Raw genomic sequence first — 25,224 nt, 5'->3', positions numbered from 1 at the left:
ATTTTCACTTAAAAATCCCCTGTCTGCTGTCTCAATCGGTTTATATAATCATCCCTGTACTACAACAACCATTGTGTCTGTCTCTCCTCTCTCTGTTCTTCAATATCTCTGTCTGTCTGGCTGGATAAGACCTCTAACATGATATTATTAGAAATGTCAGCATTCTCAGCCTTGATTAATATCGGCTCATTTTAAATGGGCTTCCTGCTTGGTGTTGGGCGTCTCACACCATACTCTAGTCATACTCTCTTTTACTATGTTAGTGAAGTTATATCATTGCACAATCACACTCAGCTTATTTGGGTTCATTCCAACATTTAGAGTGGGCGTTTAGCATGACAACATTTTGGGACAGATTTGACAAGTGCAGAATCACAGCTGCTCAATTCCAGTTTTTCTCTGCCCTCTGTGTAATGTAAAAGAACATTGTTCCAACATCAGGGTAAACTAGCGCTCTTATCTGAAACAGCTCTCTATAGACGAGAGGCCTCTGAAATTCAAATAAATAAATAAAAAGGGGGAAAGAAAGTAAAAGGAAAATAACATCTATAAAAAAAATATGGCTATGAATTCTCATATAAATAAAGAAACATAAATCTTATTAGGGTACTCAATGAAATAATACACAGAAATAAATATTTTGAAGAAATAATGGAAAAGTAATAAGTTAAGGGATAAAAGAAAATATACATAAAAAGTATGTAAAATTGGATTAGGTAATTAAATGAAACACATAGGAATATTGACACAAAGTTAAATGAACACTCTTGAAAATTAAACCACAAGTATTTATTTATTTCACATTTTATATATTAATGATTCCCTAAATCGTGTTTTGGTTTTCCTTAGAGAGAAAAGAAAGACAGTATAAACATATCTACAACAAACACGAAAACAAATTAAATATGTCGGTTAAAAACAAAACACTCACACTGGGCTGTTTAGATCCTCCTTTATGTTTTTAATCATTTTCTTCACTTAATTTTGTGTAACATCAAACCTAACAGCATGTATAACTGCTGACTCCACAGCCCTTGCAACTTGTGATCTTTATAGCAGGGTAAGGGCTTCTAAACATAAATGGTCAGGTAATAAAGGCCAAACCATTTATTTTCCAAAGAGATACATATTAGATGAAACACAGCTTTTAACATTTTTTTTACCTCCAGAAATACTTGTTTTTATTTCACTGTGTATCTTAACTTTAAACGGGATCTAGTGAAATTACAGGACATGATCTATAACTGACATACATTCAGCAAGACCAACCACATACGATAAGCAAAGATATATATATATATATATATATATATATATATATATATATATATATATATATATATATATATATATTCCATACAGGGTAAATAAACTGTAAAAGAGGTGTTGGACAGTTTACAGTTTTATACAGAGTTTATGCTGATAAACCAATTAATCAGCCACAACAGTAAAACCACACTGTTAGACTTTAGTTTGACACAAACCGAGTGGCCAAACATCACTGCAGCATCCGTATGATGCCTCGTCGCAGTGGGAATACATGGTGCCAGTGTGCAATGCTCCTATCCACTGCAGAAATTACTCAGGGACAGCTGTAAGAAATAGACAAAGAACTGAAAGCATTCACCCGGCATTCAAACTTCCCAGATCGGAGTACATTTGAGTCTTTTTAGATGCTTCAGATCAAACCTAATTCTTGCAAGACCCCCTCAGGAAGTGGACTAGAGGTTCATTGCAGTGCCCCAGTGGCTCAGAACAGTCTTAAGGCGCTTAAAAATACAAGGCAGGTGGTTTTACTGTTGTTGATTATGAGGATGTGATGCTGATGAAAACAAATATTCACTTTGTTCTTCATACAGTGACCCCGGCTGATCTCACATTTCCAGGAGGAGACGCAGACTTGCTGAAAAACATTCACTGGATTAACATATCCCTTTTATGTTAGGGCTGGTTTTACAGAATTATGCAATGACCTCTTCAACATAACATTTAATGGTCTTTTATCTCACCTGGCATTTTAGCATTTTCCTAAGTTTGCATCAATGGCTGGAAAGGGCAGAAAGATTTTCAGAAGAGATGAATAAAATGTTGATGATGTTGTTGCAAGTCGCAGACACAGTTTAAAGCACTTTATTTTTTACTGGTAACCAAGTCCTCGTCGACTTAAGTGGCAAAAGAGAGGGATGGTAATACTCAGGCATGCGAACTGTAAACAAAGAAGATAAAGGACATGTTGATTTTGCATCATCCAACTATAATCTCAAAAGACACAGAACAATCCACAAAATACAAGCTGAATTTTACAGAGATGTAGTTTGATTGTGCATTTTTTTCGATAGGTGACAAAAGGTCTTGATGCTACATGTGATGAAACCCAGTCAAGTCATTTCTGTTCAGCTCTGTTCATAACAGCTGTGTTCAGAAGGCAGAGTTATCAATCTGAATATGTTCAAGTATATAAAAGGAATAGTTACATTTCATTGACAAGACTTTTACTTCTGGCGTGTCTGCCATGTCAGCTTTTTAAGGCGGTACAACAGTGTTGCCTGTCCAACTTCTTATGGTGCCCAAAAATATGACATACGTCATGGCCATTAACAGCATTTACCTGGACAGCCATGTCTGGGTTTAAACTTAGATTAAAGCACGTTTGTTACTAACAGTGCAAACATATGTGGGTTTCAGGTGCCTGTACTGATAGCTGTTGGACAACACCTGCTAGCGTGAAGAGCCATTTCGACTTGCTGGAGCATTGATAACTGAAATGTATGATGAGGAAAATGGGAAGAATGAACTGAACCTGGATGAGAAACATTGTGACGACTCCTGATGCCGTGCTGAGGTAGTTTCTTGCAAACCAGTCCCTCAGCTTCACCATACAACCCTGAAAAATGAAGACTCCATGTTACTTGTTATTCAAAACACCCACTTTAAAGTCATACAAAAAAATGGAGGAAGACATGATAAAAAAAAAAAAAAAAAAAAATTGACTGAGGCACAGTAAGCAGCATGGAACTTAATAAATAATATGTTTAAAAAACACTCACTGTTGATCATTTCTTCAGTTTCAGCTGCAATTCTACTGTTTGGAAACCAAAATGTAACTGAGATGTGTAAATGTCATCCTACCAGCACTGTATTACTGTACAATACAGGCAGATCTGCAGTAGACTCAGGTTTATGTGCAGATATATTTATTTACATCCACAGAAAAGTGTTTTTGTCCTTAAATCAGCCATCTCATGTCTTGATATTAACAGGTCAGTAGATTAATAAAAGAGTTTAACCATATTCAAATGAGAGCATGGAGGGGGGAAATAAAGAAACATGTTTTTATGTGGAGGGTGGAGTGTTGCCAGTGTGAGACCATGATATGTTCTATATGAGAAATATACACTATCTGTGAAAAAACAGCTGACTTTGATCATAATCAGTAGAAACAGTGACACAGTATGACATAATAAATAAATACACAAAACATAGCTTGTGGTAATAAATGATCGCATACATTAGAAATGCAATCTTTGTGTATTGCATGTTCAGGAGTTGAAATGGAAATTCCTTAAAAGATGACTAACATTGCTCCTCTTTTTGCAGGCAGACAATTGGCCCTAGAAAAATTTAACTTAAAAACTTGTGGGGTCATAAAGGACATCTATCAGCTGTTGAAGAATTAAATTTTAAATTCAATTAAATTACATTTTTTTCTCTATCAATAACTATTCTATGAAGTCAAAATTATGAAGCTGTGTGTAAAAACAGTAAGTACAGTCCACGATTAAGTTGCTAGTGAAACCATGTTTTGCATCAGTGACTCAAGTGTGGAGGGATTTTGGCCCACTCTTCTTTACAATCTCGCCTCAGGTTATAGACGTCTGATGACATTTGTTTATCCACAGGTCTCTTGAAGGTTGCAGTCTGGACTTTGACTGTGTCATTGCAACACCTTCCTTCTTTTCTTTTTAAGCCGTTCATTCAACTTCAGTCATTCATTTACCATTTACTATTCTGATGCAGACTTCCTTTTCTTTGTGGCGTGACCTCATTCAAGCTTTGGCAGTCAGACATATGACCTCATTGGTATTTTAGGAAATGATTTGTCCCTCTATAATACTCTGGTATTCTAGGGTCAAATGTGCTCCTCTAAAAACGTCAGCCCTCAGCCAGCAGTTTGCTCTCAATGAGCTCCTGACAGAAAGATTGTCATAAAAAAAGGAATTTGTTCCCAGGGCTATTAGACTCTACATTTGCTTTATTAGGATAGGTGGGGTTCAGCGGGAAAGGAAGTGGGCATTGTGAATTTTTATTTTCACAGTTGTGACTGAGGGCTTGCAGGTTCGCACAATATTATATATTATATATATATATATATATACTATATGGGTCAATGACGAATAAGGATTTTCAACAGGTCAATTTTAAAATAATAAAAAAAAGAATATCTACTGCAGTAGTTCAAACATTAAGAATGTTGTGTACACATAAATTCATATAAAAATTTTAAATTAAGTGATTTCAGAGTTTTTTTTCAAGATGAATTGGCACTAGCCTTAAAAAAAAGTCATGAGGTGCAACCATGATTCATATTAAAATAAATTAATTAAAATAACATTTTGACATCTTTTTTTTACAAGTTTTCAGTATGATACAAAAATGGTTGTTTTTTTAATGGTCGCGCCACATGATATTTCATAAAATGGACGTCATCAGTCAAACTTTGTTTGTGTATTATGATGGAAATATAAATACAAATGTGTTGCAATCTTATACACTACAAGACACTTCGGAAATCATGCCAGATAGGGCAGAAGATTGATTTAAAAACATTTAGAGTGATTTAAAAAAAAAAAATTAAAACAAGAGTCGTGGTCGGACGGTCGCACCACATGACATTTTGACGCTTAAAACAAGAAAAAAATCCCAAATAACTAGTATTTTTTGTAAAATTCAAGTGAGTCCATATGTGGGACAGGTAGGTCATAAATATGGTATTTTTTTATCCATTTAAACCTTTTTTGAATTTAAAAAAAGTCTGTTTTTCAGAAAATATAGGCGTCACATCATTGACCCATATATATATATATATATATATATATATATATATATATATATATATATATATATATATATATATATATATATATATATATATTTTTTTTTTTTCTTTTCCTTTTTTCTTTTAATTTTTTTTATTATTTCCATTTCTGTCTGTTTGTTCTGCTATTTTTAAACGTTTTTGCTTTTATGGCTTTGTTCTAAATGAAGGTTTATGTCTGTGTTACGTTCTGAAATTTCAGAATAGAAAATAAGGGCCACACTTACCCAACCTTGCTTAAATGTACTGAACCCTTTCAACTGTGACCTGAAGAGTCTTTCTTTTTTTTATTTCTCTGAGTACTCCTTGGTCTGACTTTGAGGGAACTTGTTGGGACATCACTTTCTAAGAAGATTGGCCACTGTCTGAAATGTTTTCAGCCTAATACTATTTCTCACTGTGAACAAATTGACAAACTGTTTGGAAAAAGTTTTACAGCCCTTCCCAGATTCATGTGCAGAAAGAAAATAACTTCTTCAAGATCACTGCTGATGTCTTTCCACCTTGGCAGTGTTTTAACACATATCTGAATACTTCAAGTAAGAGAACCAAGGCCTCTTGATGGCCTCTGGTTTACACAGTGATAAAAAGTTACCTCTTCCCAGTTGAGCTGGCCAGCAACATTACAGGGGTCCAAAGAGCAACACGAGACGGGGACGTTCCCCTTCCAGTCGGCCACGCTGTGAACCCCACAGCACTTAAACTGTAGTCCAAACATAACAGCAGAATTACGTTGACAGAACATTAGCTGATGTGCAGCCATAACCAGGGAAATTAAGTGATAAAGTGGAAAAATGTCAGTAGAACAATATTCTTGATGTCTGGAGAAAACACAAAAAAGGAAACAGTATTGGATGTTTTCTATACGTCCCCAGTATGATTATTGATGTCTGCAATTTATATCATTTTCTTATTAGCACAAATAAAGTCTGTATGATATAAAATGATGTCTTAAAATTATATGATCTTCAAATATATGAATTACAAGTTTATATACAACACTATTTTACAACATTTCTCCCCCTTTTTTAAAGGGAGTACAGTACAAATATGCATGTCAAAGGCACTTCAATGATATTCAGAAACTCCTAAAAACGAAGAGAGACATCTTTAGTTGATGAATTCAATGGCTTATTTGAGCAAAGTCATGGTAAATCAGGGGTGGGTGTCCTATAAGATATTTAGTTATTTAAGCAAAAAAAAAGAAATATTTAATCTAATGAAAAATATCATTACCAGGTGCTGGACTGTATCAAAGTCATCTTTAATGGTGTGGTTGCCTCCTGGACTTGACTGTCTGTAGATTTCCAGACTGAGTGTCAGGTCTTCTTCAAAGTATGTGCCAATCTGCAAAAGAGAAAGACGAGCATCGCAGTTGAAACTTCCTGCCAAGTTCAGCAGACGCGTGTGTGGAAGCTTTCAGCTTCAAATGTTCAATAAACCAAAGAGAAAATGTTTCAAAAATGTGAAATAAAAATGTTTTTTTCATTTTTTAAACCATATTTTCATTTCCTAGTGCTTTTTTTCCCCCATGCCTTTGTGTCCTCACTCCAACCCTCCACATGGTTTTGCAGGAAGTTTCTGAGCTAAAAGGACTTCCTCCTCTTTGCTGCTGATTGCTGCCCAAATGCTCAGAGTAGCACTTCTGAAAGGTGAATTTTCAAAAAATGTAATCCATTGTTCTCTTTTTCTTTACTTTGACAGTCTTCATTTTTATTATTCATAAATACTATGATTCTGAATTAGACTTAAAATAAAAAGTTCCTATCTTTCTGTCTGTAAAGTGTATTTGTTTTGAACTGAAGGTATGATATAAATAAAATCACCCAAACTGCTCTGCATATTCACGAGGAAGTATAATCAATGAGACAATACACTTGGAAACAGTATCAGGGTATTTGTATACAATTCCTTATATTAATCTCAAATGTTCATCTAGGAATCAGAGGATATTCCTTTAAACTGGTAAACTCTCATACCTCTCTGCTATAGACAAAGAACACACAGGCCATGGCCAGTTCCACCAGCATCAGGATGAACAGCAGGACAAAAAACTGGAATGAGTGAGAGTTGCATTACTTTACATCAACGTTTCATCTCAGAAAAAAGTTTTGTAAGAAACTTCAAACTCACACTTATGAGCATGCAGCGGTTCTCCTTCATGCCTCCCAACACTCCCAGGTAACACACACACGTGACAATGGTGCCCGTGACAATAATGGTGTTGGCAGGGTAGATGGGCCAGAAGGTGGTGATGAGAGAGGCAAACCTGGAGTGCATCATCTGGAACTCTCCCAACGCCACCACAAAGGCCCCGCACAGCTCCAACACAGACACAAGACACAACTCAAGCTATTGTTGTGGATATATGAGAATACATGTGGCTGAAATCTTACTTTAACAAACACTCATACAGTGGCAAGGAAAAGTATAAGAAGCATTTAGAATATGAGGGTTTTCTGCATTTATATGATGACAAACTTTCACAGGTTTTCACACATCCCATTCACAACGTTACACAAACAATGCTTCTAAGCCTGTAGCACAAATACATCTTTATTCAACACACCTATAGAGGGAATGTGCATGACGTCACAGATGCGACTTCACAGCGGGTTACGCCCACTGAGTGTCAGAAAGACTGAGTGGCAGAAAGACGGAGTAGCAGCGTAAACTTTCAGTTTGAGCAACTGGAATACATCTAAAATGGGAAAGAGCTGTTGTGTGATCGACTGTACTCATAGATTTAGCAAGAAATCAGAGTTATCGTTTTACAGACTGCCGAAAAATAGCGCTTAAGAGAGACAAATGGATCGCTGCAATTCACAGAAACAACTGGATTCCAGGCACCGAAATGTGGATTTGCGGTTCCCATTTTGTATCAGGTAATGTTGGATTTTTGGGTAGCTAACGTGAAACGGTCAAATCATAAAGTTCGGTGTCCTCATCACTTTAATTTCTACAACAAATCCTGCCTTGAAGTAGGACCAAGCGTCAAGACTTTTGTAAGACTTCAAGTTTTGCTTCGTGTATTTCCCCGGCATAGAAATTAAGTACATATAAATATCAAGAAACTGGATTCGTGGCCAAATATTAATGTCCATGGACCACTGGTTCTTCAGGTAACTGTACCAAATATTAATGTCCATGGACCACTGGTTCTTGGTAACTGTACCAAATATTAATGTCCATGGACCACTGGTTCTTGGTAACTGTACCAAATATTAATGTCCATGGACCACTGGTTCTTGGGGTAACTGTACGGGTCACTGTCAAGTCCAACTGCCTTTAATTCAAGCCGATAATCGGCTGTTGTCCCGTCTTCTCCACTAGTTGCAGCTGTTTTTGCCACTCAGTGTGAGTAAGGGGGCTGGTCCAGTAAGGAAGTGACGTCAATGCATTCCCTCTATTGAACATTCTTAGAGCTGAAGGAACAGGAAGGGAACCTTTGGAGATGAGAGTTGGTTTAACCTCGACCACACTGACTTCAAGCCAGCAGCTCTGCTGTCAGGAGGATTTACAGCCTTAGTCTATCCACAACTGCTTCAACTCAGACACATTTGTCTAATGTTTGGGGTGAATGTCTCTTGAAATCATCCCACACATGTGGGCAAAGTCTCCAAAAAGATTTTTCTTATTTTAATAAATCTTTTTTTGTCTGAAGATCTTTTTTTGATGCTTAGGGTACTTATCCTGCTGTATCTCCCCGCTCTTGTATCTTTCAGCTGACTGCCAGTCGCCCTGACACTTCAAGCCTTTAACTGTTATGTGTGGGTTTTCTCTACCTCATTAAGGATTCAGGGTCGGGCCTCAGCAGACATCTGCTTTGAAGAAGAGTAGCCTTGGTACTCTGCAGTGCTGTCTGCATTTAAGAAAGTTTATTTAATTGTTCACGGATGGATCTCTTTACATTTTGAGATTACTAGTATTTCTTTTCAGTTTTAGGATTGGTATTTTTTCTTACCCTCAGGATCAATAAAGTATCTATCATTCTATCTTATGCAGAGCAGCTACTTTTAAATATAATGTCCCTCTTTCAAATGAGAAGTATCAACAGCAACCATTCAATGTTATGAAGAAAAACCATAAAACGTATGATTGTTAATTATCAGCTTTAAACCAAACACATTTCATTAACTGAACTCCAATTGGCTTCACTTGAAGCACCAGTTGGTCTGTTGGTTCACTTACTTTCATTCCTCCAGGACTATAAATGTCAATTAGATGTGTTCAATAAAGACACAGGAAATACTCTGCTCGTCAAATATTGTGATTTAAATGAAGATGAGATCCCGTTGTTTAGCAATTTAATGTAAAAAAATAAAAATAAAAAAAAATGTACCTACGTTGGGTCAATTTTGAACAAGTGAGTTCAGTCAAACTGTAATTTAAAACATTGGGAGTTCTTGTAGACTCATAGCCATAGCTGTTATATCCAATCACAAATCCCAAACCCTGAGCACCTACCCAGCAGAGGAAATGGAGAGATACCACCATTTGTTTCAGGCACTTAACACAGGAGCTATTCATTCTTCTCTTTATTTTTCCCTCCGTCAGAACTGGAAGAATGCATGAGTTTACAATTTAGACGGATGTTACAGGTGACTTCCGATACAGTGGGAAGGAAAACAGGTGAGGCTGCAGCTCCTGCCAGAGCTGCATGTTTACAGCACAGCTTTGTTTGATGTGGCAACACGAAGCCATGAGCCACAATGAACACCTCTGTCCTCGGACTCCACATTAGTCATTATTATCTGCTCTTATCTCCAGATCAAACATTTGTAACAAAACAATGACTTCGGTTAAAGGAGCTGACAGCTGCTGCCTGTTTTACTTACTCACGTTTTCAAGAAAGTTCCACATTTATGAATATTTCTCATGCATGTCAAATGTCAAAATGTAAGTGTGAAGATTCACAATTTCATTGAAAGTTTAAAGCAATTAAATTTACTAAAGTTACTACCAACATTTTCTACATGTTGTAATGTTTCCCTTTTATAACATTTATGAATAAATTCATGACATTTTTCAAAACTGATTGTTCAGATTTTATGAAGAAAATGTCACAAATGAACCTGCAGGACTTACCTTAACTAGTCTTTATTCAGCAGCGCCTCAGTGACCGAGCCAGAGAGCAGTATTTTAGTGGCGGTCCAACATTCCCAAGGTTAACTGACACAAATGAGGAAGACGGGAAAATAAAAAGGAGGGAGGAGGAAAGGCAAATTGGGGCATCTATCTTCCAACTATTTACAGATAACAGTGAAGGGGAGGGGGTAGGGGGGTGTCACATACGGTAAAATATACACATTAAACGTCTGCCGAGGATGAAGATCAACATTTAAAGTGAATCACTTACAAAAATAGGGCTGCATTCACATGTGGTTAAACTTTTACGCAAATCTGTGCACAGATTATGGGTAACACTGCTGGCAAGTCACCAACCCCAGAGAGACAAGTGGAAAGCTGCTCAGGGAAAAGTCTGGTGTCACCTAAGTTAGGAGTAACTTAAATAAAGTTTTAGCCAAACACGACGACACAAGTCATGAAGGAAGCTTCAGATCGATTTGAATTAGAGTTGGGCACTAGAAAAGGTGGTGGATGAAAAGAGATATGAAATCAAACATATGGAGACTGATGTGAAAGAAGTCCAGCTTGTACATGATAACCAAATGATCACAGCAGCAGAGCAAAAGATTTGTGAATGGATGAGCTCACATTTATTTAAGGGCTGGAAAAAGAAACAAGTGGAGAAAAGTAGAGACTGGAACTTCCCTGGATTACAGGACTGTCTCAGAAAATTTGAATATTGTGATAAAGTTCTTTATTTTCTGTAATGCAATAAAAAAGCTAAAATGTCATACATTCTGTATTCATTACAAATCAACTGAAATATTGCAAGCCTTTTATTATTTTAATATTGCTGATTATGGTTTACAGTTTAAGATTAAGATTCCCAGAATATTCTAATTTTTTGAGATAGGACATTTGAGTTTTCTTAAGCTGTAAACCATGATCAGCAATATTAAAATAATAAAAGGCTTGCAATATTTCAGTTGATTTGTAATGAATCCAGAATGTATGACATTTTTGCATTACAGAAAATAAAGGACTTTATCACAATATTCTAATTTTCTGAGACAGTCCTGTAGACGGACCGAGCGGATCAGAGGAGCAGGTGACCTGGACATTTATGTGTTTATGCGAATGTAACCGACCTGAGCGATCAATGAGGATACCTGCACATGAAACAACACTGATGGGTTCTCGGTGGCTCCAAAACATCTCTTAGTCAAATAAACGTCCACATAGAAGGCCAACGTCACACACTTTGGCCACATCATTGTCCTGCAACAAGACAGTTGAGCTGAAGACAAAGCTGAAGGGTGCAGCTTTCATCACAAACAAACATGCAGAGTTAAAGATCACCACCAGATATGAAGCACCCCAAGCCTCTCTCACCTTGAAAAACTGTTTGGAAATCCTCCTGAGAAACAAACAACCAGTATTTTTTTTTGAAAGCTGGAAAAGAACTTCCAAAGATGATAAACCTGTAGCTAAATTATTGACTTCATATTTTCTTCTTAGCAGGGAGATGTGCACACGATACAAACTAACCGCTTGTTTGGTCAGTAAAATTCCCCCAACTGTAACCCCTGTGAAAAAATACTACACATTTTACAGCCTGGTGTGTTATCTTCTCACGAGCTACACCACTGAAAATACAACAAACAACATCAAATTAAGAAGAGTCACAAATGAAACATTTATTGAAAAAAGTCAAATATCCCGTTTTCAGACAGTTGTACTTAGTTTCCCTGAAACTGCTCTACATCCTTATCACGGAATCACTTAAACACAGAGGATTTTAACAATGTCTCCTGAGAGCAGTTAGGAGTTTTCAGATGTGATAGTGTCGAGCACAATCATTTTAAAGGATCAAGTGTAAGAAAAGGAACCAAATAAACCATTGTATAATGACAGATGACTGATATGGCTAGAACATTCTTGAAAGTTGCAAGGAGGCATTTAATCATGGCACTGCAGAAAGCACATCTTTTAAATCAGTGAGAAGCCTTTCCCAGTATAATAGTTAAATAATGTGTGAACTAAAACCAGATGCTACTCGAATGTCAAGCCATCTGAATGAAACATTTGTAAGAAAAGTCCTTGCAGTTCTATCGTGTTCTCTCTGCTTCTGCACAGCTGGTGTCAGCATTCATTTACAAACAAGTGATAACGCAGGAGATGGATGGAATTTGAAATCGCACCAGCAGAAGCTGTGATCTCATTTATACTAAATTCTGCACCCTCAAATGTCTCTACCAGGAATATCAACTTTTCACGTATAGAGACAAATACAAATGCAGTGGATTCAACAGGTCAAACTGGACAATTATGCTTGATTTAAAAAAATGGTTTCTATTTTTGGTTTGTAAGTGAAAGAAAAAACTGAAATTATTTCACATGCTGGGCACTACCCAACACCTGAGACGAAAGCTTAAGGGAGACTGAAAACCTCTGGTGTCAGTCTGACAAGTGCGCTTAAGTCACCAAATCAGCATCATCGTCTACAAGTTAATGAAAGAACAGAAATCTCAATCCAGCTTTTTCTCCACTTCGCACATTTCTGCTCTTTGGTGGATGTGCAGTTCAGTGGAAACATCTCCAGATCTTTGAGTTCTGCTGAGGCCAGTGGTCAGCAGAACTTGACCAGAACTCCTGGTGTTACCGCCATGAGGAGGAGCCACAAATGACTGCTGAGAACAAGCTATGACTGAAGAGCACAAATAAATCGCACCAGTATGAGATGTCTTCACGAGTAAGGGATCGTCAGCTACATCTTATATGGATTTCACGGGTCTGATGTTTATGAAACTGACATTTACTTTCATTGGAAGGAAACCTTACTTTAACCCGTCTGGTGTAGAGTCACTGAAATTAAATATGACAGTGCCATCTACTGAACAGTGATGAGAAGGCACAAGGTTTTTTTGACTTCAGCAACTTTTTTTACAGTGTCATCAACTCAGTAATAAACAATCATACACACTTCACTCACATTAATTAATGCAAAAAGCTGTTAAGTGCGTTTTGAAACAGAAACGGGTTCCATGATAGTCACTGTTGAATGCCTTGATCAATACTGATGCTTCATACACACCCAACAGAACATTTTTCAGATCAACTTTGATAACAGCGTATCAGAACTGAGGACTGAGGGCAGCCACAGAAAGTCGACACACATGACTCGACTTACAATCAGAAGATTAAAGAACTCAAATCTAATGGATTAACTTGCAAAAAGAAGTAAGTGCGCCTTTATTGGTCCTAGCTAAATACTAAACAAACATAGTGGCTCAACTATTTCCTTTCACATAAAGCAATCAAATCACAGGTTTTATCAATATATCTACAGACCCACCTGTGTTGTGAGCTATTGGCAGAATTTTGCTCAACTCGTTTATTTCTGTCAGATGTTTGACGCTTCAGTACAATTCAAATTTCAGTGCAACATGAAGGAAGTCTACATAAATCCACAGCTCGACTGGTCTTCACAGCATCAAGTTAGATTAAAACAGAGGTAAAAGCTACCTACAAAACACACACCACTACACGCTTTACAGACCTGAGTGAGCTCCAAGTGGGTCAAGCTTTTCAAGGGGGGGGGGGGGCAGCTTGTAAATGAACAAAAACGGTAGAAACTACTTGGAAGGAGCCCTAAAAGAAGACCTCTCTTATCTGATCATGAAAACTACTGGACTGAAAAGGGAAGGATAAGATTCAGTAACCAGATCAAGCGAAATAAAGTAAAAGCTGCAGCTGAACGTCACCTTTAACAAGACTCATTCCCTGACAGTTAACAAATACCATTGCATTAAGAACAGCTTGTATGATTGTGAGTTAAGTAGTTACAGTAAACCTTGTTGGATTTATGCACCTGCTTGTTATGATTCAGGACTGGACTCTACACGAGCAAGAAAGAGAAGCTAAAGGAAAACGTTTTGAGTGTACCTACTAGCCTGCCGATACCGGAACCTACTGACAGAGGAGACATGAGATAACAACAACTAGACAAATGTAAACCTTCCACTTGACAACAAGAAACTGTTGTTTCTGCGGTTGGATTATTTTCTACCCGTCACCAACAGAGTCCTGTCAGTCCCGTCCTCATGACTGAAGCGGCATGTTCCTGAGGTTCGTTACGCTGTTGGTGCTATGCATCTCTGCAGGAGATATGCTCTTTTATGGCCCCAGCGGAAACATTAACAGGCTGTTTTTTGTTTTGTTTCTTGTTTGCAGACACGATCACTGCTTCTGCCCGTTTGGAACTGAGCCGACAGGCCCACCCACTTGGAGCCAGCCCTGGTCTGCAAAGCTGCCCTTTTCCAAAACACTGTAACATGGTAGTAGTAAACACACAGCATCGGATTTTGCTATTGATTTTTGAAACTTGTCTGAATTCCTGGTGGTGGAGACAAGTGTCCCGGTTAGTGCAGGAGGGTTAAAGTTGAGATTGGCATCCATTTAAAAAGAAAAACATTTTCACTGGAGCACTTTTATGTCACGTATCTTCCAGAGTACTTGCCAACACTATAAAAATATTGGCTGCTGGACTCGTTGTTCACAATGTCTTCACCTGTTCATCTCTGCTGCTTCTGTCTCTCTCGGCTCCAGACTCGAGGTTGCTGGTTTCATTATAGATGAGTTCATCAATTGTATGTCAATCTTGAAAAATCAAACTCTGGAAATCTATTGATCAACATTTCTTAATAGAAGCGCTTGCGCCTATTTTCCTTCCAGCGGCCATAAACTATCAGGCCTACCACCGCCAGTACTCCCAGGCCCAGGACAGAGAAGACGAGGGTAAAGAAGAACTGGACCCCGCTCATCTTTTCCTCTTCCACTTTCACTGAAAAATAAAAGAATGAGACTCATTATCAAAGTGATCATTCAGTTTAAGCTCAGTATAATTTAACCACGCTGCTTTAAGAAAACACTCCCCACGATTGAGTGAATGTATAACTCATATTACATGACATGAATAAGGAGTTGGTTGCTCGTTGGCGGCTATAGTAGCTTCCACTTTTCTTGAAGGGTTTTCGCAAGAAGTGTTTCTATGGGAAATCGTGCCCCTCCATTCTGCAGAGCATTCATCAAGTCAGACCGCTCCAGATCATCCCAGAGGTTCTTGATTAATAATAATAATAATAATAATAATAATAAATAAATAAATAAATAATTACTTGGTTTTATATAGCGCCCTTCAAGGCACCCAGAGCGCTTTACAGAGACCATTATTCATTCATACACTGCAAAAACTCAAAATCTTAACAAGAATATTTGTCTTATTTCTAGTTAAAATGTCTCATTTTTAATCAAAAAATCTCATTACACTTAAAACAAGAGTTATTACCAGAAAAATAACTTGTTATTTGACAATTTTCACCTGTTACAAGTAAATTTTCACTTGAAATAAGTAGAAGAATCTGCCAGTGGGACAAGATTTATTTTCCCATTACAAGCAAAAATCTTGTCCCACTGGCAGATTTTTATACTTATTTTAAGTGAAAATCTACTTGAAACAGGTGAAAATTGTCAAATAACAAGTTATTTTTCTGGTAATGAGTCTTGTTTTAAGTGTAATGAGATTTTTTGACTAAAAATTAAACATTTTAACTAGAAATAAGACAAATATTCTTGTTAAGATTTTGAGTTTTTGCAGTGTACACATTCTCTCTGGTGGTGGTAGCTACGTTTTGTAGTCACAGCTGCCCTGGGGCAGACTGACGGAAGCATGGCTGCCATATTGCGCCAAACGGCCCCTCCGACCACCACCAAACATTCAAACACATTCACACCCCTGAGGTCGCGGCTCTGCGTGGGTTTTTCCACAGTGAACTCATTAAATCGTGTCTTTATTGTCCTTGCTTTGTGCACTGGGGTACAGTCATGTTGCCACAAAGTTACCAAAATGTCTTGGTATGCTGAGAGACGGAGAGATAAGAAGTCTAGTCCATTCTCCCACTGTCCCCCAAACCCTAACTTTCCCATTTGACTTCAAAACAGAGAAGAAAAAGTCATCTTTCCATCACACTGGACACTGGGCCATGTGACCTGAGGTTCGTCTGCAGCTGCGCCACCGAGACCCCTTCCATGTGCCAACAGTAGTGCCACGGAAGGTTGGGAACCCATTTATGTTTACCCAGTTATGAAATCAGCACTTTTACCATGCACCTCAGCAGTCCTTGACCCTGGTCTGATTGTACATGGTTTTCCTCCTCATAGACGAGTTGCTGTTGTTTCTAAATGCTTCTGCTTTTTCATAGCACTGACTGCATTCACACATTCAACATTCAGCAAGAATGACTACGTTTACATGCAGTCAATAACCCTTTTCTAACCGTAATATTAGCAACAACCCGGTTTTGCACGGCCATGTAAACACCAATAACACCTTTGAATAACCAGAATTGGCTCATATTCCTGAATATGACCCCTGGGTTACTCCTTTTCGAACCTGAATATTTGGTCATGTAAACGCCTAACGGAATATCCCCATCAAACGGAACATGAATTTGTTTTCTGCGCATGTTCTTTTCGCAAGTAATCATTTTGGCATTTGTAGAAAGTACCGGGATAACCAGATTTACAAAAAGGTGAGAGAAAAGTTGCACGAAGCAGCATTTGTACAAACGCCAGACCAGATCAAGCACCGCTGGAAGACGCTGAAAAAGGCGAACTACAGGGACGAGAAACAAAACGACTTCTGCTGGGCTGTTCATTATCCGCCGTGCTGCTGGTATTGTTGTTGTTTTGGATTTGGATACAGGAAGAAGAAGCGGAAATGACAGGAATTGCGTCATGACGTTCTCCGTGCGTCGCTGGTTTGATCCAGATATCCCAAATGATTAATTACCATGTATACAGGGATAACCCTGTTTGCTCACGCATGGAAACAGATTATTCCCAATGTTTCATTAACCGGAGTATTGACCTTAACCCGAATTTTGACTGCATGTAACCGTGGCCAATGATGTTTCACAAAGGTGTAATCTTATCACAGCACCACAAATGGAAGTCACTCAACTCTTCAGAACAACCCATGACAAATGTTAGTTTAAGGAGACGGCATGGAGACGGCGTAGTTGGTCCTTGATTTTATATAAGTGTGGGAACAGATAAAGCTGAAAGGCCTTCATGTAATCATTTATTAACTATGACCAAATATTTGTCAGTATGATGTGGATGGCAAATTATATTGCACATTTATAGAGAGAAAGAGAAATATAATTTAAGGATAAACTGTCTAAATTATGCCTCAATAAATTATTAAATGCATGTTGCGACCCCAGGTTGTACAAGTTTGCAACAATCACTCCAATATTCAGTATTCTGACAAGCAGCTTCTGAATTATTGACATGTGAACCAGAAGACCATTTGCATTTACCTTGAAACTGTTCCATGTTGTCAACTCTGGGGATGGTGATCTCCTCCTCCTCCTCTTCCTCCTCCGGACTCTCCTCTCTTGCCAGCTGGTACAACTTCATTGAGATGATGTCATGGTTATCTAGATGGACAAGCAAACATCTCCATCATTCTCACTGAGCTTCTTCAGGCCTTGTTGTCATTTAACCACCTGTGTTTGAAAAAGAGGCGTTTTGGGTTGTAGATTGTAATTATTGTAGACAATTTTCCAAAATAATGTAATCTTCCCTTCAACATCGTCTTTCAGTAAACAAAAGCAGTAGTCAAGCATCCTCTCCCAGAGTGATGCTAAAAAACTAATTCACGCGTTTGTATCTTCTAGACTAGATTACTGTAATGTCTTATTAGCAGGATGTCCAAGTAATTCTCTGAATCTCCTCCAGCTGATCCAAAATGCAGCAGCGCGAGTGCTGACAGGAATCAACAAGTGAGACCACGTCTCTCCAGTTTTAGCCTCACTTCATCGGCTCCCAGTAAAACTCAGAATCCAATTCAACATTTTATTACTTGCGTATAAAGCCCAAAACGGCTTAGCTCTGCAATATTTGCAAGACCTGATAGTGCCTTATGTTCCTAACAGAGCTCTCCGTTCTCAGAGTGCAGGTTTACTCGTAGTTCCTAGAGTATCCAAATGTAGATTTGGAGGACAGTCTTCTGCTATCAGGAACCGTTACTATGGAAACAACTTCCAATCTGGGTTAAGGAGGCTGACACCACCTCCACCTTTAAAACTAAACTTAAAACCTTTCTGTTTAGTAAACCTATAGTTAGTGTTAGTAAACCTCTAGTTAGTGTTAGTAAACCTCTAGTTAGTGTTTAATAAACCTCTAGTTAGTGTTTAATAAACCTCTAGTTAGTGTTTAGTAAAGCCTATAGTTAGTGTTAGTAAACCTCTAGTTAGTGTAAACTCTAGTGTGTTAGAGTCAGTAGTCATAGTTGCAGCTATAGAACAAGACTATAATAGTTAGTCTCAAACATAGCTTTGTGGTAGATATGCTGCTATAGGCCTACGCTGCAGGGGGCACCGACATGATCCGCTGGGGGGTGCCTCTCACCCTTTTTCTCTTCTCTTCCATTTTTAATTAATTATAAGTATGTCATAGCCATCATTATTGTCATCGTTCTTGTAGTTTGTGGTGCTGGTCTGCCCCCGCCCCTCTTTTTCTCTTTTGTGCATGTTTGCAGGCCGGAGCTTCAAAAGCTGCGTGCTGACCTGCAGTCCCCCCTCAGTGTCTGCCGTCTACATCTGCTTGTATAGTTATCTCTGCAGTGCACTAGCCAGCCATTCACCACATGAGTGCCTGTTTACACCAACTAACCAGGTGTCAGTCATATGTACAGTACATAAAACTCTTAATTCTCCAGTTAACGGATCATTAATACAAATATATCTGCTCTTTTGGACCTTTGACAATATATCTGTGTCTCTCCTTTCCCTGTTCTTCATCCTCTCTTCCCTCTTTTCCTGCTCTACCTGGTCCTCAGCAGGAGGGTCCCCCCCTTATGATCCAGGTCCTGGTCCAGGTTTCTTCCCTCTTAAAAGTGTTTTTCTTGCCACTGTTTGGCTTGTGTTGTAATAGATGTTATATGAATACAATTGAATAGGTGAATTCAAGCGTGTTTCAGGGTTTTTTTTTTAGGTTTCATACCTGACAGGTCTCCAGTAGCAGAAGATGCACCAAAGAAGTAGCCAGTTGGGAGCCGGACTCCTGTGACTTCGGCACACTCTCTCCATTCCTGCTTACCATCGACATCCACCATGAGCTGCAGGGAGGACCAACTGTGAGTAACCGTTCCTTTCATCTGGGTACTTTTATTTTCACAATTATTTGCATAGGAGTTATTTCAGAGCAATGAAGCAAGGTTTTTCAAAGATGTGCAATCAACATTTTTTTAAAGTCTCATTTACAATCGAGATTTTCAGTCTAAAGCATCTACAGTAGATTTTGCCCAAAATGTACTTTTTGATTTAAACCATAGCATGTTAATGGAGATTATTTATTAAAAAATGTCATAAAGTATGCATGACAGTAATTTCCTTTTAAACTTCTAGTCAGTTAGGACCAGGTGGCCTTGAAATAAAGTTGTATCCATCAAATGTGCCATACCGTCAGTCTATTTCTGGCGTATCTGACCATGAGAAATGTGTCATAAATTGCGTTGCGTGCCATAGCTGTGCATCCACCTAGCTCGGTGGTCCGCCCGTCACGATCGTGGTCATATGACAGGGTCCCGTTCCCCAGCATCGCTGATATATAAGGGAACGTCCTCTGGGGGAGAGACGGAGGAGTCAAGTTAAACACAGCAGTCGTCCCATAGACCACAAATACGAAACAATACAGCGTTTTGCCTTATTTTCACCACATTTACGTGTACTTGATTTTGCCCTGATGGAAAATGTTGCTAGAACTGGGCTTTTCCATCAGCCACTTCAGAGTCGGTTCAACAAACCAGTTCCTTTCTTGTTTGTTATTTTTATTTTCCATAAACTCAAAACTCATGGAGACATGTCAATAAATCACTGTCTGCATTAATGAGAACAGTATATTGTTTTCATTTAACGCTTCATTTTTGGACTTCTGTTAAGGTTATCAAGAGAAGAAACTATCTTCTTCCCATCTGCACTGACCTTGGACAATTTGCAACAGGACTTTGATTTTTGTGTTCACGTCTTTATTTCCACAGTTGTGGATTAGTCGGGGCAGTTCTGTAAAACCAAACCTGCTAGGTATGTACAACAGTTTTAGTTCTTGTTTTCCTGACAATCAGAATGGTTAAAAAAGAAAAATATCCCGCAGGCATCAAACAAGCACTGGAATGACCTCAGTGAGAACTGGGTAAACCATGACAGACAGCACTGGTTAATGACCACAAGTGTACTGACATAAGATGATATTATGGACATGTTAAATGAGTGGATGTGAAAGAGGTGTCCTGCAAAAAACAGCATCTTGTAATGCTACAGTACCTGAGCCCCAGTGTGAGTCTTCTGCATATACATGAGAATAAGAGAAAAAGAAATACGGTTGATTTGAGAGAGCTTTTCATCAAGGTTTCATCAAACTAAGTGGCATCTAAAGTTTGGTGAGTTTATTCTGAACGTTGTTGTTGTCTGGCTAACCTGCTTTGTTACTTGAAACATTTCTGCAGCACAAACAACAAACAGATCTGCTTTCGTGGGAAATCTGTCCAAAGACAATTTGAGTTTGATCGCCAATTACAACTGACTGAAATATAGCAATACATTTGGATGTGGATGTGAATCAGAAGGTACACATTTTTTACTCACATCAAGGCTCTTGTCAGCATTGGGGTAAGTGTCCAAAAATATTCCAAGTCCAGTGAACTGGTTCATGTTGCCAAATACAGGACCTGCCAATAATTACATGGACCACAAAATGGTATTTAGCAATACAAACAAAGGGAACAATCTTACCTGGTCTCATTTGGTGAACAAGATTAAGATGAGGTGCAGACTAATTACCAACCCTGGGTTCCCAAAGGATTTTACTACACGTCCACACAAACTAACATCCACATATAACAGTGTTCTAATAGCCCTAATATTTAAATAAACTTTACTTTATTACAATTTGAAGAAACTATCACTTTGTCAGCCGCAGATGACCCAAATATTTAATCTACAGGAGACCGACTAAACTTTATAATATATGTTACATGAATGTTTTAGAGCTCTCTGGAACAATATTTTAAAATATTCATAAAATAATTGTAAGCAACTACTTGCAATTAGAAGATATAATGCATTCATGTTCTTTTCTGAAAGCACTGTCTGTCTCATACTTATGTTTACAAGCTGGTCTAGCCATGCTTGTATGTACACATGCAACTCTTGGAAGCAGCACATTTTGTTTTGCTGTTCCTCCACCAAATGATGCACCGTCATCGGTTGGACACACTCCCACTAAAGGACAGATATAATCGGAGACCGAGCCGGCCAGTTTTGTCAGAGCTGTCTGAAAAGTTTCCCCGTAAGTTTCACTTCCAGCTCTAGCAGTGGTTGAGATATTTATTGAGATGAAGGGCCAACAAAAACAAATATGAGCAGTGTGCATGATCAGCACTCACAACAACACCTAAACGGACCAGAATGTTTTACCTTTTATGGGTTAACAAACACTGAACTGTTGACAAATGATGCAGAATAATCTGTTTCTTGTAGCAGTCAGGGTTGCATATTAAAATGGGAATTTGATGGTTTAAGGAGGAGTTGCAAGTAGTGCATCATACATGATCTTGCTCCCTGACGTGATCATGCCATCTGGTAGAGCAGTGGATCTCAAATGGGGGTACGCGTACCCCTGGGGGTACGTGAGATTTTAAAATATACATATATTTAAAAAGTAGTATCCATGCAAAAATCCTTTAAAAATAAATATTTCATAAATAATTGAGGAAAATATAAGTCTAAATTCATAAAATGAATTTTATCTTCAGGAGTAGGCTATTCAACTTATTATCCTAAAACCCCAGAGTATCCCCCACACCAGGATGGTTCCACCTAACCTGTCAAATGCCACCTGGCTTCACCTGTCAATCACTCTGACCAACGATGGAGTCGTGGTTGAAGCAGCAGCAATATTTTTAAGTTTCATAAATCAGTTACTGATGGCACAGTGCTCTGTTTTAAGTCCTTTTTTTTTTTACAACCAAAAGTGCTTTGTGCTGATTAGAGGGTACTTGGCTGAAAAAGGTTGAGGACCACTATGGTACAGGATGGCTGTTAAAGACTGTTAAACTCTTCACATCATTAGGAGCTCTTAGAGCCCAGATATACTTGCAGTTGGTGCTTGTGTTCACGTCCGTTCACGTGCACCACCAACTGCAACGTCGCTCACGTAGTACGCGAGGAGAGCGCGTCGTACCGGCGGTGACGGATAGGGAGCAGTAAGCAGAGCAACAGTTGGAAAAGTGATTAAATATTTAGTAGTAGAGGTAGTAGCAGTAGCAGATTAGAACAACGAACGAGATTATAACATTGCTTTGGTTGCGATCTCGGCAAAGGAAACGGCGCCAGCGTCGTCACTTGTGTCCAGCCGGTATCAGACCGGGACCAGCCGGTATCAGACCGGGACCAGCCGGTATCAGACCGGGACCAGCCGGTATCAGACCGGGACCAGCCGGTATCAGACCGGGACCAGCCGGTATCAGACCGGGACCAGCCGGTATCAGACCGGGACCAGCCGGTATCAGACCGGGACCAGCCGGTATCAGACCGGGACCAGCCGGTATCAGACCGGGACCAGCCGGTATCAGACCGGGTCCAGCCGGTATCAGACCGGGTCCAGCCGGTATCAGACCGGGACCAGCTGGTATCAGACCGGGTCCAGCCGGTATCAGACCGGGACCAGCTGGTATCAGCTCCACTCGCGGCCACAGCGAGAACTGCAGGTCGCTACACGTTCAGCGTCTTTTTGAGAACGTGCACGTCGACGCGTCAAATGAACGCAGGATACGCGTGGCGGCCACGATGCGTACGCGGTCAAAACTGCAAGTGTATCTGGGCTCTTACAGACGAGACAATGAAAAAAGTGTCCTCCAACTTACCATTCTGCATGCGCTCTTTGGTCAACCAGATGGCAAGACCATCTCCATTTAAGTTCTTCTTCGCTTGGCCGAAGACTTTGAAATGGACTTTGAGCTCCCAATCACGCAAAGACAAAGGCTAAAAAAGTCAACAAGGACAGGGAGAAGAGGTGGTTTGTTTTTGTGTTCATAAATGGGTAAGAATCTAAATAAGTGAGGAAAAATCATGTACAGAAAGTGCACACAGCTGAACAAGAATGTGACAGGATGTGAGACATTGACATGTGGTTTGGCAGGTAATGATGAGGCATGCAGCAAAACTTGTGACTGCTGCAGGGGACATACTATTCGACTCCACACAGCTCCCTGTCTGCTGGGAAGGTCTGGGGTCAGCCTCACGTGATCCGGCGTCACCACGGCCGTTCCCATCAGATCCCACTGGGAGGAACTTGAGAAACCCAACCCTGAAAAGGAGGGAGAGATTAACCTTTAACCTCAGTAATAGTCATTTTATTCTGACTTGTGACAAAATACACAACATCTACATGAAAACTTCAGTGGTCGATGCTGTAATGGTTCTTTTTCACAAAGAGCAGATCAGTATATCCAGGTGTCTGTAACATTTATCCGTGATCAGCACTGACTGGTGAATTATAGGATGTCAGATGTGAACAGACACAAATTCAAGGGAATGCTGACACCAATCTCTAAAACACAACTTGTTTTGGGTTACGGTGGCCGGGTGTTCCTCGTTCTGTCTTTCTTTCAATTATTTGCCAGCTTTAATTCGCTGTGGGTTAATATCAGTAGTGACTGGCTGAGATTTACAGAAGACAAAACACTGGGGGGCACAAAGTTCCTCTTAGTTAATCATTATCCGAAGCAGCTAATACGACCTTAAACCGTTAAAGTATTGGAAATCCCTTAAAGGAAATGCTAATTACCAACAAGAAAGAGGTAAAGCTACGTCATGCTGACTCTGAGTTTACATATTGTCTAACGACTTAAGCCTGAATTATGGTTCCGCGTTAAATCGACGGCGTAGCATTCGGCGTAGGGAGCGCGTCGCCGCGTAACCTACGCCGTAGCCTCTACGTTGGTGTAACGCGGAACCATAAATCAGCCTTCAAGCTGAAGCTGCCTGACAGCTGAACTCACTCACCTCGGTACGGCTTGGCCAGGGTGTATTCCCGCTTCAAAAACTCCTCCGCAAAGTCCTGCTCGTCTGCCAACGACTGGCTTGTTAAAATACAAAGAGTCGAGAGCAAACAAAGGAAATCGCGCATGTTTGCCACGTGAAACAATCGACAGAAACTTGTCAGTGGAGCCACACTGGCTGTGCCGACGGCGGCGGCGGCCATCTTTGCAGTCCCACTAGGAAAACTGGTCACGTGACTTCCAGAGATCACCGAGGGGGCGTGGCCCGCCCCCACACACGTGACCCCCACTGGCCATGTATCAGTCATGTGTACATACAACTCTTGCTTCTCCTAATGGATAGTTATTACTAATATATCTTGTCTTATTGACAATATATTAAAGATAAATCATTCAAACTGCTTTTACATGTTCTTCTTGAACATTACTCTTCTGTGATTTACTTGAATGAAAGATTTATTTTTTTAATGAATGAATGAATTTTTATTTCAAACATATTAAATGAAAGTAAAAATAAAAATAAAAAGATAAACATTTACATCTTCATATTCACATATGTTGGAAAAAAAGGAGTAGGAATAAGTGTACATTTTTTCCCAGTTCTTACCCCTTTATAACTCTATGATTTACATTATTGCTATTATTATATCTACACAATATCCATATAAATATAATCTATATAAATACTACGTAAACATGCCAATTATTACATAATTATCCATATACGTATATAGAGAATATAAATATTACATAAATATTATATCAATATCTAGAAAATACAAATATTATATACATCTATATAAATATACACTATATAAACTACATAAATATCCCTATAAATATATATGTGCTACATACCCAATAAATATATAACACATACTACATAATTTTAACTATCCCTCTCAACAGATAATATATACTACATAAATATCCA

General features: G+C 39.0%; 2 protein-coding genes across 3 annotated transcripts; both read right to left on the bottom strand.

Annotated features, from left to right (window-relative positions):
• Window positions 1-1,175: 1,175 nt before the first annotated feature.
• Window positions 1,176-10,310, bottom strand: LOC133451171 (leukocyte surface antigen CD53-like). The gene is made up of 8 exons (XM_061730132.1): window positions 10,184-10,310; window positions 9,563-9,654; window positions 7,229-7,417; window positions 7,075-7,149; window positions 6,332-6,442; window positions 5,691-5,798; window positions 2,801-2,884; window positions 1,176-2,206 (listed from the first exon to the last, which is right to left on the bottom strand). The coding sequence occupies exons 2-8, from the start codon at window positions 9,623-9,625 to the stop codon at window positions 2,138-2,140; spliced, it is 699 nt and encodes a 232-aa protein (XP_061586116.1). The 5' UTR covers window positions 9,626-9,654; window positions 10,184-10,310; the 3' UTR covers window positions 1,176-2,137.
• Window positions 10,311-12,146: 1,836 nt separating this feature from the next.
• Window positions 12,147-24,494, bottom strand: LOC133450747 (VIP36-like protein). 2 transcript variants are annotated; one of them, XM_061729594.1, is made up of 9 exons: window positions 24,295-24,494; window positions 23,478-23,596; window positions 23,154-23,271; window positions 20,875-20,957; window positions 20,554-20,574; window positions 19,694-19,855; window positions 19,235-19,349; window positions 17,548-17,667; window positions 12,147-15,008 (listed from the first exon to the last, which is right to left on the bottom strand). In XM_061729594.1, the coding sequence occupies exons 1-9, from the start codon at window positions 24,491-24,493 to the stop codon at window positions 14,866-14,868; spliced, it is 1,080 nt and encodes a 359-aa protein (XP_061585578.1). In that variant the 5' UTR covers window position 24,494; the 3' UTR covers window positions 12,147-14,865. The 2 variants fall into 2 exon arrangements, with proteins under 2 accessions (XP_061585578.1, XP_061585579.1); XM_061729595.1 differs by lacking the exon at window positions 20,554-20,574.
• Between the last annotated feature and the right edge of the window lie 730 nt (window positions 24,495-25,224).

The sequence above is a fragment of the Cololabis saira genome, chromosome 9 (assembly GCF_033807715.1).
Source record: "Cololabis saira isolate AMF1-May2022 chromosome 9, fColSai1.1, whole genome shotgun sequence".
Lineage (NCBI taxonomy): Eukaryota > Metazoa > Chordata > Actinopteri > Beloniformes > Belonidae > Cololabis > Cololabis saira.
This window is presented reverse-complemented; position numbering and strand designations above follow the sequence as displayed.